Consider the following 19,914-nt stretch of genomic DNA (forward strand, 5'->3'; position numbering starts at 1 on the left):
CAAGCTGTATTCTGACTGTTGAAAAACATTTTACCTTATAATAGATGAATGTAATAGTTTGTGTAGAGACTCTCAGACAAGGAGTGCTATCTATAAATACATGACAGAAGGGCGTATAATTCTATCATTTAACATAAAGTTAACATTCTTCTGGCTTGCAACACATAAGTGTTGTACTGGTCTTTTAACCATTTCTTGAAGTTTAGAACTAACTTGCTATGCCTCCACTTGCGATTGGAATTTCTCGTCGCCGTTCCCTGTATAATCGAAGAGGATTAAAAATTGGCAGTGATGAATCTGAGGGCCTGGGATTTTCTGAGCTGTGAATGCCCACAATTGTTTGCCTTTCCATATTATGCTAAAAATCTAGTTTAAATTCCTGCATGCATCGTGGTCTGTTGGCAAACAATGCTCTAGATCTATCAAGTATCATTATGGATGTTATAAGATCATACATTACAAATAACATATCAAGTCATTACATCGTCAGCCTCTATTGAAGTAGATGATGAGATTAACATTCCAAGAAATCAAATTCTATGCATTTTTTCTTTCATTGCCTATGATACATATCTTGATATATGAATAACCTCACAATAAAGTTCTCTTTTAATGCAAAGCAGTTTGAAGAAAGAAAGTGGAGAGAAAAGATCCTTTTTCATATTTTAAAGGTTGTGCTGAGAATTTTATAGAATCAGGGAAAAGACCCAACCCTTGTCTTGCATTTATCTTCAATTTCTTTATAGAATTTACTCACAATTATGACATGAATCCACAATCTAAAGATTCATTCATTGTACACTGTTGCTCATAACGGTGGAATATTTTTTTTTATCCCAATTTATGGAATTATTTTAAAAATAATTTAAAAATACTAGATCTAGATAATATTATACAGTCTCAGATTTTATTGAATAATAATTTGCCAATATGTGTTTTGCGTGACTGCTAAAGCATGTATATTATGCTACTATGTTTATCAACTAGGGGACCTATGCCCTTAAGTCATAAAGGACAGTAATGAGGATTAATGCCTCACAAAAGGGCTCTGATATAGCACATCGACACGGTGTTGATCCTGGGGCCTCACAGTTACGAGGCCATTGCTTTGTCACTGAACCATGACTGTACGCAGCGGGGGCTATGGTAGGGGGCAGTTTCCATAAATTTTTAAAAAAAACAGAAAATGCAATAAATTTTCAATAATTTATTGCATTCTACCCCGGTCCCCAACATAAAAAATCCTCTGGACGGCCATGCATTATGGCTCAAGGCATGGGCACACAGAAGATTTGTTTAATCAAAAACCAAGCTGTTCAAAACCTATGGATTGAAGGACTCAGTGTCAATTTCTCACATCTGTCTTTTAAAGGTAAAGACCAGTTATGGTCATGCGATTGCATTGTGAAAGAAACGTTGTGGAATCGATCAGAAAAAGTTGATCACATATTGGTGTGTACTGCAAGGTTCTGGAATCATCAAAATGATAAGAAATATGGCCCTGTCTTCATAAAGTTACAAGCACTGTACACAGAAAGATTTATATGGGACTATACGCACACGTGCGCGACATGTGCGTTTATCTCTCACAGACCATGTAGATAAACTAATTTACTAAATATATCAATTAGTAGGCGGTTTCCCGGCAAAATTTTTATCATCATGTATTAGTCAAAACATTTTCTTTCACATGATTGGTAATAAGAGCTTCCATTTCATTTTTTGAAATTGGGGCGTTTCCAATACTGGTCTTTACCTTTAAAGAAAGCTCAGAAAGCTGACAGCTATTTCTAAGACACGGGCTAACACTTTACATTTAATATTTCAAAATACTTCCCAGGCAATCAAAATAGAAATAAAATCACCATCAATTCTCGTTGAAATATAAAAATACAATCCGACTTTGAGTGATCGACCTCCCTCAAATGACATGATTTATTGAACATGTCTGTGAAATATGAGTTCTTCACTTTCTTGAATCTGAGAATGTTTACCCTTTCCTAACTAGTATCAAATATGTTCATCCAAAATTGGGTGAAAGATTAAAGTTCATTACATTTAAAGTTACTTGAAAGAACATTTTGCTTTATTGATCAAGATCCCCTAGAGTAATAAAAAAGTTGGTACAAAATATTAAAGAATACCATTGCAGATATAATAAGAATGCCAACGAATCTTATATACTCCCATCATCAGTCACATTACATAACATTTCTCTACACAACGATTTTACAAATTTGATTTTGACAAGTGTATTCCTATTAAAAGCTTTTTACCTGGAGTACAAAATGCCATGAAGTTCATACATGATTTTTCATCTAAGAATTATCCTCGGAGTGCTTCTCCAGCCTCCATGGGGGTAACAATCCTCAATCTTCAATGATTCACCTTTAATCTTAAGGATGTGAAGACTTCCAAACAGGTGCATCGATGAAAAGACTATTATTTCATCCATGTCCCATTCATTCTTCCTGTATCTGTTTACCGCTTTTCCAACAAAGCCAATGTGGATTAATGACTCTGAGATATTGTCTTGGCATGCTCATAACATAGGAATGCCCAGATGATCATATTTATGGCTCGACCAATACCGGATGAATTATCCTCTTTCAAGTTCAATATTCAGTTGGGATGAGATTAATAGGATAAGATAAGATGACAGTAGATGAATAAGATGTCAAAATATTGACAGGATGAACATTCCTAGACTCATTGATTGTATGTTACAAGTACAGGAAAGTAAAATATTAGAAATTCAATTCTTAGGGCAGTTTGGGGGCAAGTCTTCATTATAAAAATATTAAAGAGGTATTTTAACAAAATTTAGATAGTTCCATGATGTTGTGTTTTCTACATTAATGATACAGACCCCCTTAGTTATCTTATCATGAATGATATAAAGGAAAAAGTTATGTAGCATTCCAACTTACAGAGCAAGAGAGAGAGAGAAAAAGATGGACAGAGAAGGGGGGGGGGGCGGGGGAGAGAAGAGAATTAAGACAAGAATGTCTAAAGCCTATATTTGTTCCCATCAATTTAAGTGTCCCCATCCACTTAAAGACTTTTTTAAAATATGATATGGCAGGAAATGCTGTATAGCTTAGAGGCGTACCACTTTTAATTTCAAATCTTTTCTTAACACCGGTCCCAGAGTGTGTCGATGGTGCCTGATATTTCTAACCAGCTAGGACCAAAGTGACAAGCTGTCTTGTCATATTAGCACTAGCAATTACACCTGTTCTCCGTAACTACCACCGAATGACCAATGAGTGATGCCTCATACATCCAGCAACAAAAATACGAAGCAGCATACCATCAAAAGTTATGAATGAAGTAATTATTGAAGTGACCATCCTGCTACTTCCTATTAATATCAGTTATTCTATCTGGACTGAGAGTCATGATGACCTTTTGTTCCCTCTTGGAAAAAAATCCTTAGAAAGGAAGGACAAGACGGGTGAGCCTGAGGGGGGACTCCAAGAAATTTCTTGATAATTATAATTGTTACGATGGCGACTAGAATTCCCATGGTTCCCTAAAATGCCAAATTGATTTGGTGATTGGTTTTGAGTGGTGTAAATTACTTGGTTAGTCCTGGCATATGGCTCTGTAATTCCATATTTACTATGATCGGTCATAGCAGGTGCAGTACGGGAGGGTGACCTTATAATGTTTTATGTATACTCACAGGGGTATCTTTCTACACCCCCTCCATGCATAACTCTTTGGGGGAGGGGGTAACCATGTCTACATGGATTGAAAATTGTTTTTAACCACTATTGTACAAAATAAAGATGTAGCTTCTTTCCTTACTCAAAGCGTTATTTCTCTGAGTAGAAATATATCAGAGACTTTTAAGTTTTTGTGGGGCTGGGAATGGGGGTCCATTGACCCCTTTGAAGTCGAGGATGGAGAAACAATTTCTTTTGAAAGATTTTGTGTACAATACAAAAAATGTTGGCGATATATAATGCTTGGGTCCTGAAAGGATAATAACTTCTGAAATAATGTTGCTGATAAATCTCATGATGAAAGGAGCTGATCCCTATGAAACGCTGATATAAAATGCATAATACATTTGATTTATTATATATCCCATTGATTTCTCCAAATATTCTTAAGTTCCCTTTTTAAAAACCATATTGTCATATCATACATAATAAGTCCTTCTCTTCAGGGAGCTGTGTTTTTTTATTAAAATGTGGGAATAAGACAGATTTGGTATCAACCGATATATGCATAATACTTTTGATTATTGTAATTCCCATTGCTTTCTCCTAATACTTTTACGTTCCTTTTAAAAACATGTTGTCATTTCATATATAACATACCAAAGCCTGTCACTTCAGGAAGCTGTGATTTTTTATTGAAATGTTAGAGAAAGGCAAATTTGGTGCGGCCCACCCTGTCTGGTTGTTGAAGTCCACTTACAAACATGATAATACCTAACAGTGTGGTGTCGCACCTGTTTGCATTACAAGATAATTGGCCCCATCAGCATGATACAAACCAACAATGTTGAGTCCATGTCTCTTTTTCTCACTCAAACTGCTCTCTGTTCCAAAAAAAATTCGAAAAATTTGGACAAAACAGACCCAAGAAGAAGGAAAGATGAGGCTAGAAGTGCGAATACCATTACACAAATCAGACATGCTATTTAGAATGGCGCCTGTGGTAAAGAATGATGATAGTTCAGTGTATTGTAGATGTATTTTTTCTTCAGTCTACCACTACATTGAAAGAAGATATAAAATAATCATTTTCTTGTGATGTTGAATGAAAATGATCATGATGTGAGAACTGCATTTGATTATAGGAACTATTTTCTTTCTTTTGTTTGGGGCGTAATTTTGTATGGGGGTCATTTGTCTTGAGAAAAATTGAAATAACTCTATTTTGGATGGGCAGAGAAAATGACATAATAGCAATTTTTGTATTACTGATCAGTGGTTTATGGTATATCAAAATTATGATCCACATTGTTGTCTTTCTGAATATCTCAGGAATGCAATGATTTTAAAAAGTGGAAGCAATATTTGATTTAGAATGCCCAGTGTCATTATTATATCATAACTCCACAACCAATCCAAATGTTTTAACATATTTTAACTTACAGTTTATCTTTTGACATGCTCAGTAAGCTCAAAATTATGGAGTAAATTCTACTGATATGCACAATTGGATTTATTCAAATGATAAACTTCAAAAACTTTAGAAATTCTAAGAATATGTTACTGTATCAACCGTTGCGCATACCACCATCATCACTGTGTTTGTAACAAAATTGGTACAAATGAAGACAAATTGATCACGCACATGATCACTTTGTGTTTTCTCTGACAATCGCAAATGAAGACAAATTGAATTCACAGCTGAAAGTTGTATTACATTGATACCTTCTCAGTGATAGGCCTGTTATCTATAAGTGCTGTTCACATATTGCAATTCTCATAAAAGTTGTGCAACCTTTCCTTTGCAATTGAACTTCAAGTGCAGTTAGCCTCCTAAGTTAGTCCTTACTACTACCTTCTGGACCATCTACAATCGAGACAACTACTTATCTAGGACACTTCCAACCTGAACAAATGCCACCTAAGACATTTGGTAGTTTATGATTATCCTAAGACAGTGTTCAAGATAATTTTAATTCATATCACTGTTGAACTTTGAATCTTCATTCCAAACTTGCAAAAATGATTCTCAAGGTGGTCTTTGAAGAAGGTTGCATTTGATGTGAAGGATGCAATGTTTTCCCCTTTCAAGTTGCTTTGTGCACCCCTACCTGTTCACAGCGTGTGAACCAGGTGCAGATACAGGAAGAGTAATTGGGAGATGTGACTTCTCTCATCCTAAGATGTAATACCAAGAATATATAGGCAAGGTTCAAGGGAAATTGTCTTTGACAATGTTACTGTTTCAGGTGCCGGCTATTATGTGGTAGGTAACTCAATTTACCCCCTTGTAAGTTGATATGCTCGACGATGGTGGGTTGGGATTCGGCTGGAAGAGGAGGTGAAGAGACATATCAAGTATTGCAAGGAGATGATAGGAAAAGAGATAGGGAGACAGAGGGTGGAAGAGAATGGAAACCCATGCTAACACAACAGTACGAGAGGAGGGGCTGGCTCATCAGAAAATTGGAATATACCCCAGGATTATTCTCACAAAAATTACTTAATGCCCTTCATTGATTAAGATGATACATGTATAATCATTCATAACACCCTATATTTTCTTAAATATTTGGCTCTACACTAACCTTTCATCTTCTAGGTATCCAGAAGAAGTCTTTTGGCATCGTGAGTTCACTGGACTTCTACTAGATTTGAGAAATTGTTGAAAGCTGTTGAAGTCCAAGCATTTTAGACACCCTATCTAATTGATTTGAGTGATTACACCTTAAACAGAGAGTGCATTGTAATAATCAGTATTATTGTGGTTTAGTTTAAATCTTGCATGATTTTCATTTCTTGTAACTTTAACCTAGGCATATTGGCATCTACAAGTATCCTTAGGTAGGAGAGTCCAGCTTGTTTCCAAAGAGGTTGGTTATTGTATTATACTCCAAAGAGTTCATTAGTTGTAGAAGAATACTATACTTCAGCCATCTATATTGTATGTTTCCTATCCTGTGTTCAAATAGGAATCACCTGCAGTAAGCGAACTGATCATCTTAGAGTTTAAAAATGTCATTGAAGAAATGCATCAGTAGGGAAATGTAGGTGGCACCTACAATCTGTAAGCTAGGCCAGGATACAATATGATATTTTCCTTTATGCAGTTATGGAGATATTTGTCAATATGATTGAAATATATATTTAGGTTATGGTGTATAGTAATATTCTATGTCTTGACACAACAGAAATGTACGCTTTGGCAATCAACTGTTTTCAAAAGAAAGGAAACATTTCGCTTAATACATTCCAATCTCGCCCTCTAATTCTTCAAACTAGTTATTTGTTGACAAAGTTGCTAACATGTTAAACATATCTAGATACTTCACTTGTATTCTGATGATATTTACAGACATTCATGCTTAGCCCACTGTTTTCATTTTTGCATTATAAACACTGTTGATTATACCCCAACAAACTACTAATACTTTGAATTCTCCATCAACATGGATCTACAAGGTGCTAATACCAGTAATACATGGTTCATATTTGACAGTGTATGTCTATAAAATCTTAAAACTCGCCTAGTAAGGATCTCAATATTATATGATATACTTATACAATTATTCTATGCAAAAGTTACTTGCTGGTGCTTTTTTTCTCAAGGGGGCAGGGATTTCTTCTGTCCTATTTACACCTTTGGGTATATTTTGAGGGAACTGGTGTCTTGGTGGGTAGTTTGGGTGTATGCTGCTCCAAGCACCCTTCTCAGTTTGCAAATTGGTTGCAGAACTAGAATTATATAATCTGGTCAAAGTGGACTTAGTTTCCATAGGTTAGATAAACTTCCAATGACTGAAGAAAGTTCAGGCTACCCCAAAGCCCGATTGTAATGCCATCCGACTCCTGGGGTCAATATGAGAGGGTAGCTGGTGTCCTGGTAGGTATAGTTAAGTAGTATGCTGCTGCAAGCCAACTTTTCATTTTGAAAATCTGTAGAATTGAATAAAAATTGGTGACAGAATTAGAATTATATAATTTTTAAGATGTGTCCAAAGTGAACTTAGTGTTCATAGTTACCGGTATGATTAAACTTCTAATTATAGTTTGAGGAAAGTTCAGGCAACCCTAAGCTCGATTGTAATGCCATCCGACTCAATATGAGAGGTAGCTGATATCTTGGTAGGTTAGTTTTGTAGTATGCTGCTCCAAGCCCCCTTCTCAGTCTGAAAAAATTGTAAACTGAATGCACATGGGTGGCAGAACTAGAATTATATAACTTTTAAGAGCTGGTCAAAGTGGACCTAGTTTTCATTGGTAGGATTACACTTCCAATGTATCTTTGAGGAAAGTTCATGCTACCTCTAAGCTTGATTGTAATGCTATCTTACTCTTGGGGTCAACAGAAGAGGTAGCTGGTGTTCTGGTTGGTACTTTGGTAGTATGCTGCTCCAAGCCCCTTTCAAGCTTGAACTTCTGAAAAGATGATGTGAAGACTTCGATAGATTTCTGTGGCATAGGGAAATTTAAGCTTTTATAAAGTAGAAAAGGACAATTTTAGATCTGGCATACAGTATTTATAATGATTCAAACAAAATTGGCCAAATTGTACTTATCTGTATCCTTCTTACTTTAGGTAATATGATTAAGATTTGGAATTAAGATTGATATTAATTTTTGTTGTGACTCCCATACTTTTTGCTTGGAATTACACACATTCAGCAGATGCTGTTATGTCTTCAGACCTTCACTTGGCCTCTTGAGCAGTGGAGTATCTACATGTGCTTCACAACCAGGTTATTGATAAGATGTCACTAAAGTTGATAGCAATTGCTATTTTTACCCATGCAGATGGAAGAATATATATATATATATCCCCTGACTGGATGTCTGTGCATTTCAGACTAGTGGTTTTTGGTAAAGTGAGAACGTCAGGTTTAGTTTGGAGGTGGTAGTAAACAGCCCATCTGATGTGATCACCTCAATCACCACAAGGCTTGGCTACCTAACCTACCTACCAGAGACCCTTTCACATATTGCATATCGTTATACTCCTCCTCTCAAGTATGAATTCATTTAAAGAAATTAGAATAGCTTCCAAACCAGAAAGACTGATTCCTCTAGGACTGCAATTTCATAATCAATCGTTGAAAGTTTTTTTCAACTTTTTGAATCCATAACAATTTACAGAGACTTTTCTCCAAAACAGTTCAGGTGAAATATGATGTATACAGCTGCCAAAACTTGCATTCTCATTATACACAGTGTTGAAGATGATGTGAATGGCACTATATCAGAATAGAGATACTATTGCAAGATACAAGTCTAGTCGGACTGGGTGGTCTTAATGTACCCTCAATTGATAGAGTCGGAATCTAGAGGACTAAGTGGAACATGGATACTAATTTGAGATGGAGAATGACAAATGCAGGGTTTCAATTTATAAATTTGAACTTGGAATTACTAATTTTAGTGGCCTTGTTTGGTGTGTCAATAAACACACAGAAAAGGAGGGATACACACTAAGTGTCGATCTGTAACTGAATTGTAATCTAAATGTGAAGTTGACTTGAAGAATACATTTAGGTCTACATTGAGTGGGGTGCAGTTATTTTAGTTCATTTGTTATTAAATTGTGGATTATTAATTAAAAGCCATAGAAATGTAATGTCTGAACTCCTGTATCATTGAGCTGTCTGTAGGCTGTGAGATTGCTAGAATTCAACTTTATATGCTTTGTACATGGACATACATATTTCTGAATCATTTCATAATTTAATGGTTTCCCTGTCATCACACCACCAACAGCATACTGGTATTACTGAATGTTATCTCCCTGATTTTCTGTCAACTACAGAATTGTATGTAAACACTCTGTCATAACATTATAAGAGCAGATAAGAACTGATCGAAATATTCAATCGATGTACCAACTTACGCATGAATGTTAAACAACAAATATTGTGTAGCATTTTACATTTCATTTTACATTTAGCTTTTGTTATGTACTTTGCTAATTGATATTGAAAAAAAGCATGCCCTATAATTTAGCTGTGAATAACTTCTGCAAAAGTGCATGTCTTTGGATTTACAAAAAAAAAATTCTAAAGAATTTGCCACCGCACTCTGAGGTTGACACTCTAAAAACATGACAGCAAGTCCCATAGAGAGATGTAAGGCCCGTAGGATATTGACAAAGATGTCGACCTGACATTGTTCAAGAGTTTGTAAATAAAACAAATATGATACTGTAAAGTTACATGGAAGATGGATGGTCTCATTCTTTCCTTTACCATTTTTTTTCTTCACATCTCCTTCTTGTTTGATCTCTTACAAATAATCACTATTTATTGTAGGTCTTGTTTTTATGTCGGTGAAAGGGTTAATTGTCATGCAAAGGTGAAATATTGCAACTTAAAAATGTATTCTAGCTGCTTAGCTATTTTTCCATTGTGTAATCTATATTTTTTAATAATAATATTTTTATCGCAATTACCCAGGGCAGCCACAACAGTATCAATACATCTCGTTCTACTAACCATGCAATTATTATTGCAATTATCTGGAAGTATTTTTTCCAAATGATGAAATTAGAATGATGTGTGTGAATTCTTTATCATTCACTTTTCCTTTTGAGCAGAATGAATCAGATTATAATGGAGGGAGTTGTAGAAAGACAGTAAACATGTTGACAGGACACTTGAAGAATAAGTAGAGGTTATGGATGAATAAACTAACAAATGAATGCGGAAATATTGATGCCATTTTGAAGAGAAAGTGCAAAGAAAATGGGCAGTTTTCTGAAACGAGGTTGTTCCCCTCACCCGTGTCTGTCTGGTTTGCCTCAGAGGTTGGTTGCTGTGTAACATGCTGTAGGGGAGTAACCAAACAGCACCACTAATCCCCCCTGTCCTTTGGGGCAGTCCCCTGCCAGGATATCCACTCTTTCTACTTTCTCAGGAAGAATATCTATCAACCAAAAGAAATATTTCCCCCTTTTTTCTTCCTTCAACATTTTTGCCATTTTTATACCTGCTCCCTGACAAGCATGATATCTGTTTTTACAAATCAGCTTTTGTAGCTTTTAATAAATTGTCTGCTGATGTCGTTCTGTTTCAGATTTTCTTTCCTAAGTCTCACCTTTTCTTTGTGCGCTTTATTCAGCAGTATTACCGGTATACCTCTTTATTTCCACTCCTTTATTACACTTCTGCTTCTTGTTCAATTCTTATTATCCTGTGGATGACTGAATACTGTATCCATACTTTGTGTTTACCTGAAATACCATTTTTGGGACAGGAATGCTCTATGCTTTCTCGAGTTAAAGTTTATTCATTTTCAGGAAGCACATGAACTTTTGCTACTCAATATCAAGTAGTTATAGTTGGTTGTAAGTAAGCAGCTAGGGGACTGGTGACTTTGAGTCCTCTCCAAAGGGCACTAGCGCATCAACTTGGTTTCAAACCCGGAACCTTCCGGTAAAGAGACCACTGCTCTACCACCGAGCCATCACGTCTCTGTTATTGAACCCACCATTTTTTAAACTTTAAATTGAAAAATGGAATAGCTATACCAGGAAAAAATGTTTGGCTTATTTACCGACGGTGCCGCAAGGGAAAGCAAACATGTTCCCCCGGGGAGGCCAGGCGATATGATGCCATGTAACTGATTGACCTCCAGGGATGTTTGTGTGCTGTATGGGCCATTTCACTTGCCACCTCCACGCTCAAGTTCACTACCATCAACAAAACTAACGGTACCAACCAGAGCTAGGAAATGTATGCCCTGTCACATTGCTTCTGGCTGCCTTGGTATTCAGGCATTATTTAGGACTCCTTTCTGTTCTGTCACCGTCCCCTTCTCGAGAGCCCCCCCCCCCCTCCCCTATACACCATCTCCAATCTCTTCCTGAGAGCCAAAAAGATGTTCACTCATATAATTCTATATCCAATTCATGCCATTATGCCTTTCATCAGATGTTGTTTGTTAACTGCCCTCCCAGTCTTCTCAGAAGATCCTCTTCTTTGTTTTGGGAAGTGATGATGATGGAATTGGGAAATATGGCCTACTGTTTGTGATACTACCACCACCACCCAGGCGCGTAGCCAGGGGGGGCGGTGGGGGCAGTCGCCCCCCCCAAAACGCCGGCCAAAAAAAAAAAAAGAGAGAGAAAGAGAAGAAAAAAAAGAAAGAGGACGTAGGAAGAAAAAGGGAAAAGGAGTCGAGAACGGTACAATGAATCGTCAAAGCTTCCGCGCTTCGCGCGGGAAGGGGGAAACTGAGTTCAAATTAAGAAATATGAGTCGGGAAAGGTACAACGAATCGTCTTCTTTCTCTAATAATTTAATGAAACGTCAAAGCTTCGCGCGAGAGGGGGGGGGGGGAACAGAATTCAGACAAGGATTAAGAGTCGAGAAAGGTACAACGAATCGTCTTCTTTCTCTAATAATTTAATGAAACGTCAAAGCTTCGCGCGAGAGGGGGGGGGGGAATAGAATTCAGACAAGGATTAAGAGTCGAGAAAGGTACAACGAATCGTCTTCTTTCTCTAATAATTTAATGAAACGTCAAAGCTTCGCGTGAGAGAGGGGAGGGACTGAATACAGATAAGGATTAAGAGTCGAGAGAGGTACAACGAATCGTCTTCTTTCTCTAATAATTTAATGAAACGTCAAAGCTTCGCGCGAGAGAGGGGAGGGACTGAATTCAGACAAGGATTATGAGTCGAGAAAGGTACAACGAATCGTCTTCTTTCAAAGCTTCCGCGCTTTGCGCGGGAGGGGGGAAACTCCCCCCTCCCTGCACCCACCCCCCTAGGGAGTGCGCTTCGCGCGCTCTTTAAGTGATTCGCACGCTTCGCATGCTCACTACCGCCCCCCCTAAAATGAAATCCTGGCTACGCGCTTGCCACCACCACTACCATTAACCTACAAACTCCATAACTATCATCATCAACTGTACTATTGATAACTTTCTTTAATAACCATCATGATCATATTCATCACATTTTCATAACATGTGATTCTTCCATCACCATTATTAAAGATGACATAATATTACCAAGAAGTTACCAGCCTTCTCGGTAACTTCTTGATATTACGTACTGCTAGTTTAGAAAATGGGAGATAGTTTTGAATGTCTGCATAGTGCCCCCAAGTTTTATTAGATGGCGTCAAGACAGTTTTGTGAAAAGGGCACGTGCCCTTGAATTCAACTACGCTTTTGAATCAAATTCTCCTCAATAAGATACCGTTGTTATCTCACTTTAAAACCAGAATGCCAAATAATTCAAAGAGGTTTGTGAACTGGGGTAAACTCTAAATGCGCCTGTTTGGCTGGCTGCCCTGATAATTTAACCTACGATCAATTGCATATTTAAACATTGTCTAAATACAAATCAGTTTGAATTACCCATTCAGCCTGTTATTTCCAGGTGTACTTTCTCTATTTCTCTAAAAGATCTTTTGTCAGTCTTGTACAACAGACTTTGTTCTTCTATATTGCAAATTTCAGTAAAACCAAAAAATGCATCGCAGTCAGTATCAAATTTAGAAAGCAGATGGTAAGATCAATTATTTGAAGCAGGTTGAATTTATCAAAGTAATGAGTCACTACAAACAGGATCATGATATAATTGATTTATGAAAATGTTTCTTAAAGTAGACTAGTCTCTTCTCGAGTCCATGGGAAGGTATCCAAATAGTGGTCTAAACTGCCTCTAGGGAGCAGCACCCTGTTGAGGTCATAGGTCAAAGCAGCGGTCATCTGTCTACACCTAGCAGAAGGATAGACTTGGCCTGTCAGATATTATTGTCTTCATTCAAAGTCCAAGCCAGAGATATGAGTTGGATAGAGAATGTAAAAAGTGAGAAATCCTGAGTATCTTAAAGATACGATATGATTGATGCTGGAGGATCATGTTTTAGTCGTTCATTTCAGTCTAGATGAGTATAGGATTAGACTTCTAAGTATGAGAAGGTGAAGAGTAACAAGGAAGGGGTAGGTAAAGAGAAGATTTGATGGAGAACTGGAATTGAAACAAAAAGAGGCAAAGAGACAAAAACCACTTGAAGGGAGAAGAAAAAATGAAAATGAACAAGCATTTCTGAATCTCCATCAGTAAATCACAAGATCTGCATGATATGATGTTGATTAAGTAGTAATTAGATTTAAGAGAACTGCACATCTTTATTGCTTTAATGTACCTGAACATCATGAAAGCTTATACATGCCATTCGTTTTCAAGTAAGGGTGGAGATGCATCATTTTTGTCTAAATTTTTTTTTAGCTACAGTTGGATGGTTTCATGCAAGAAGGCAGAAAATTCAGATAATTTTCATAAATCTTGACGAAAACGGGGCACTGTAGAATTATTACCTCGGTGGCTCCATCCAGCACACAGTCTGTGATGTATTAGATGCATGTTTTCACTTCCGAGCTCCTAATCCCGCAGAAATAGATCTGAAACCAATCAATTTTCATCTTGTAGGCCCAAGGATTGTCTATTTGTTCAGTTGTAGGTGTGAGATTCTGAGAGGGGAGTGTTTATGCCCCCATCTGACTTGTGATGTTGTCTACCGGTAGTCCAGACTTCTGGGTCAGGGTGTTGATTTCTGGAAACGGGGGTTCTAGGATTCATCTGCATGGCTCTGTCAAAAGATGATGTCATTTTCTGAGCGATGGGTGGATGTTAACTCATATCACTTTGTATAGAGTTAAAGCCCTTCTGCCTCTCTGCGGATGATATGATAGTAGAATAGCTGAAGAGAGAGAAGAGAGAGAGAGAGAGAGAGGGGGAGAGAGAGAGAGAGAGATGCACAGATGGGTAGAGAGACCAACTGACAGGTGAATGGATAGAAAGATAGATAGAGAACATGTAGAATGTAAGGAGCGAAAGTAATTAGATAGAGGATTCTTTAAAGAAAAAAATGAATTTTATTGGGGAGTGGAGATTTGATGACAAAGGGGAGGGAGGAGAAACACCAAAAGTGGGGTAAAAAGGACTGAAAATGAAGATAAATGGAGGCGCGTGAGGACAAACGGTCGAAATGACTGAAACCTTGGGAGTTATACAAAAATCTTCATTTACAACATGTCAAGAGTGATATGCAGTTTAGGGGAAGGGGTGGGATGGGGCAGGCTTAGGGGCACTGTGCATTCGTTATCTATTCCCATCTATTCCCATCTATTCCCAGCATACATGAATTGGATAAAGCAAGAAATATTCAGAGCAGAATGTCAAGAGGTACCAGCAGATGACATGTTTCTTCTGACCTGAAGTCAAACCATATTTGATAAAGATGAAGAATGGATGTGGCACTGACTTCTCCCTCTAACCAATCAGCGGTGGAACATTCCGCCTCTTGAGAAATGAAACGCGAGGCAGTTTGTCCCGAATCATTTGCTCTCTGTGGGTCACTTTCTCAGGAGGAGTTTCTTTGTTGCAATGTGTAATTAAAGCCCTTTCAATTATAATGTCTCTCTTTTCTGCATGTTTTCATGTCATGTGGGGGAAATCAAAGGTTGCGTCTGCTGTCTAATACTATTAAATGTGAGATGCATAAAGTGTAAACATTGCATTCCTGATACACCGCAGATTTGCAGATATGATACCTCAGTACAGTCATCAGGCCAACATAGTGGTGTTCAATGATCACTTACTTTGTAATCCAAGGCATATGTTAACAGAAAATATAATCTTCAATAAAAAGATAATGTAATTAGTAACCCGCTGTTGCTGCCATTACTGTATAAAATAACAAGCATATTATAAAATGTTATTTTTGTGTATATTTGTAGTTAATAACAAATATTTATTGTTTGTGCATGTTATACTTGGGTTGTACTTGTAATATGGTTGTTTATGAAATGAATCATATAAGAAAAGAAACGAAAATGTAAAGCTCGCTTGTAACATTTGGAGAATTTCAATTTGTGTATTCTTCACTCTGCCTTGTTACTTAATATGTTGTGTTTGTCTATGTGTGAACATTTTGTATACCCTACCACTTAAACAATCTGTTTTTGTTTATTATGCTAGACCATGAGCATGCACCAGGGTTAAAATATATATGCTTCTTTGTAACGATTGAATAAAGATGAAACATACAATTCTTCTAGAATTTTGAATGAAGGATAGAGATGGAGTAACAAACCTCTCTCTTTTTTCTTGTATTTCTACAGACACAGAAGAGGATGAAACTGCTTCACAACCACAACGATGGTGAAAAATCACCACACATGGAACATTCTCCCATCACACCAGAACAGGTAAGATATCCGACGAGAAACTTAAGACATTCAAGCATTTTTCTCAGGCCTATCCACCTCCTACAACAAAAATTGAAAAGTTTTGAGGCTACTTATAAATTATAACCTTTTTTGCTTTGACCTACCCCCTCCCACAACTAAAACTGAAAAGTTTGGAAGTTAATCACAACCCTTTTCTCTGACCTACCCCTCCCACAAAAAAAACTGAACAAATTGGCTAACCAACCACCTCCCCCAACCAAATTTTTCATTTTGGGAGAGTCGAGACCCACTGACATACAACTATTTTCTCTATGTATTTCATCAAACTAACCTCCATTCTACACAGCCACTGACTGATTTGAGAATGAACACATGCATTAATACTTGCATGTTTCCAGGCTTTAACTGTCAGAAGAACATTAAATTGTACCGCATCTGCTGAGAGCCACAGTATTTTTAAATATATGATCTAATGTAATGCCCTTCTGGCTCTCAGTAGAACAGAACATTGATTAATATAATGATGTTAGTGAGGTCATGAAATTGCCTGTTTAAAGCCAAAAGGGTGTTAAATCTTTTATATGATACTGCCTTTCTGGTTCTTGGTAGAATATTCAAAGCCTGGAATCCAGTGTGATCAGTGGTTAGTTTGCTCAGAACCAGAAGGACATTAAATCATTAAACACAGATTTGTAACACCCTTCTGGCTCTGACGGTTGATTGACTCAATGAAATCATGATTTCCATTCCTGGGATGAAGTTAGTGTGGCCATGGTGAGAGCGAGTTGTGTGAAGTATGTCTGTGCCTTGGGGTGGAGGAAGTATGAACCATGAGAGTGGGAAGAGGGAACAATATTATGACAGCTATATATCCTACAGGAACACAGGCAGAGGGGATGGACAGGTGAAATGGAAAATGGAGGATGGGTGGAACATAGGAGAGAGAGAGAGAGAGAGTGAGGATGGGAGACAGACACATACAGACAGACATACACGTAGGACAAAGACAGGCAGCATGAGAGGAAGAGAGAGAGAGAAAGAGAGAGGAGAGAGAGAAGGAGAGAGAGAGAGAGAAGGAGAGAGAGAGAAGGAGAGAGAGAGAAGGAGAGAGAGAGAGAGAGAGAGAGAAAAGGAGAGAGAGAGAGAGAAGGAGAGAAAAGTACATAAGTAGAGAAAGAGAGAGAGGGAGAGACCAAGATATTCTGAGTGGGAATGAGGAGAAGGGTGAACGAATCAAGAAAAGGTGAATAATCTACATATAGAAAGAAAAATATAGTTATTAAAGAGCAGGTAAATCTATATAAAATAAAGAGGGGAGGAAGTAAAGGAGGAAAAATTGATAACATACATGTAATGAGAAAGAAGAAATAAAGTGAAGTATAGAACAATGGAAATAACAGGTAGTAATGTACCATGAAATAAATATTCTTCTCAAGATTTAAAGAAGAGACCAATATGCACTCATTCAGACAGAGACAGAAAATTAAATGGAAGTCAATATTACACATTTTAAAAAACTGTCGAAAATAGAAACATAACATAATTGTTTCTTGTTAATTTCCTTGTGAGTAGATATTGAATATGGCAGAGAGATGTTCAAAGCAGTCTGAAGACCACCATAGTACCCCAGGGAGACAATATCTCCATTCTCAATTCTCTTAAATCTCATATTGCTACCAGTTACACTGGTCCATTGTGACCCAAATATTTGATCTGGTGCTCTATTTAATATTCAATGTGCTCCCTGAAATTAGGTCAAATATCGCATGGGAATTTGTCAAAACCAGAAGGAGATCAAACTTCACTTTTGATTACAAGTTCCTGTAAAGATTAAACTCAAAGACCATCACAAGATGTATAGAGTTTCCCAAGGCACATATAATGGGAGGGTATATATTAGGATTACAAATGAAAGTATGAATATAATTGTCAATTCATCTAATATTTACTATCCTTGGATGCGAGACTATAGGTCTGATTGAGTGAGTCACCCATAAAATAGAATATCGAGCTTCTGTAAGACCAGAACATTTTCTGTCTGAAATATTACTAAATTTCATGAGTGGTTATATTTGCCAAAAAAATTCTTACAAGAAATATATAAGTCACAACATATTACTCTGCAATTTGTATAAGTGCTTAAATTTATGTCATGATGTGGTGAGGAATGTAATATTCTTTGTTTAGACAATTTTGCCTGTATGAGACAATTGACACAATGAATTATGAGGGTCCTTTGCCTGAAGTGTGCATATATCATTTATGCAAAGAGAACATTTAAAGTTACTATCAATGGCAACCTCATGAGAGATATTTATAGCAGGTATAATTTTGACCTTTTTATGAATGTGATAAGATATTGTAATTAATTTGACATGATGTTCTGTTACTCAGTAGATGATTATGTCATAGAACTGTATACAAAAAGTGTCATCTAGGACTTTATACTTCCCCATTTCTCAACATCTTTCAGTCAGGCACTGAATAACCATAAGGCTATGTCACAACCTGTGTTCACTTTTACTTATTTAAATTGAATGAAACAAGAAATGTTTGCAATTTACTTCATTCTCCAAGAATAAACTCTTTATCCTTTCACTGATTTACTACCTGATACTAATGAAATGAAACATTGTGGCATTGCTACCACTTCTATCTCCCCCAAATGCTTTCTTGTTCCTGTATTTTAATGTATTCATGTCTTCCTTCTTTGACCTTTGACCTCATGCTTCCAGGATGATGAGGATGGTATATGGGCCTAATGCAGGGCTCCCTCTATACAGCTACCCCAAGTTCCCTCATGCATAAAATATTGGTAAAAAATGATATATTGTATAACTATATCCTAAGCATGCTTGCACTAAAATACTAATCTTTGATATTGCAGTAACCCTTCTCCAACATGTACAGAAGTAATTGGTTGAAATTGTTGCCGGTGCACTAACTCTTTCTAGAAACTAAATCTTGATTCAAAGTTGATGCATAATTCTACTAATTTTTTCACTGGCGTGCATTTAGTTTGATGATGTGCTGCTTGCTAAATCAGTGTGAATATTTTTTTCCCTAATTTTTTGTTTGTTTGTTTCTTCTTTGTTGTTGATTTTTATATATATTTGTTATTTTTTGTGCATGAATACCTGTAAATAAAGCATTTTGTTGAATAAGCACTTCATCTCTCGATGTATTTTTGCACAACACAGTTATATCAGAATTCAATGAGAATCCCAATTTGATGATCTACAAATATTTTGTACTCTCATCCTGTACACAATTTCTTTAAATGACCTAATTGTTTGGCCTTTATCCTTGTTCACTTCTGCTAGTTCCCATGAAAATGAATCCCATCTCAATTATCAGTTTTCAATGAAACAAAATGTGACTGATAAGGGATCAATTTCTTTGTCATTCCCAATTTCAGTACAGAACTGATTGACTTCTAATAATATACTTCCAATAAGTATTGGGAAATGGTCTTGATTCCTTTTCGGTTCTTGAACATATGGTTTCTGCACATGAAAATGGGTTCTGGTTGCTGTTGCAATAATATTTGCAAAAGGAAATGTGTGTGTATTTTGTGGTGTTATTTTATTTTGGTGTTTGTAGTGGGTTGTATAGGAATCTTTTCTTTTCTTGTAAATATAATATATGCTTGTATATATTTAACTGTATGAAGATGTGATTATACCAACTATATTAATCTTTGAATAAAATCTTTTCCATGTGTGTCCAATTTCTTCTGAAAGTTAGCACACCTCCATAAATCAAAGCACTTCTTAATCTTAGAAAGACTTTACAATCCATTCCTGGCTGTCTGGTTTCTGTTCAATTCATAAGTAAACTGTATAATTTGCTTTAGAAATGGATATTCCAAATATACAATATTCTATTCTTTTAATTGTATTCTATATTGCTTACTTGTCATGTGTGGGTCAATGAAGTTGGCTATGTGAAAGTTTATAAACCTTTTAATGGTTCGTAATCTTGTTTCAGTATATTGCACCCCTCTTTATCACAACAGTCACAACACTTTGTAAATGTTTCATATTTT

At 36.6% G+C, this 19,914-nt stretch overlaps 1 protein-coding gene across 1 annotated transcript in view; it reads left to right on the forward strand.

Annotated features, from left to right (window-relative positions):
• The window catches only part of LOC105441063 (ELKS/Rab6-interacting/CAST family member 1-like), an 80,405-nt gene that overhangs the window by 53,606 nt on the left and 6,885 nt on the right, over positions 1-19,914 (forward strand). Inside the window, exon 15 of the mRNA XM_030997082.1 lies at positions 15,798-15,884. Within this exon, the coding sequence (XP_030852942.1) occupies positions 15,798-15,884 (87 nt within the window). The remainder of the gene's footprint in view (positions 1-15,797; positions 15,885-19,914) is intronic.

This window comes from Strongylocentrotus purpuratus, unplaced genomic scaffold, assembly GCF_000002235.5.
Source record: "Strongylocentrotus purpuratus isolate Spur 01 unplaced genomic scaffold, Spur_5.0 spur5_contig_858, whole genome shotgun sequence".
NCBI lineage: Eukaryota > Metazoa > Echinodermata > Echinoidea > Camarodonta > Strongylocentrotidae > Strongylocentrotus > Strongylocentrotus purpuratus.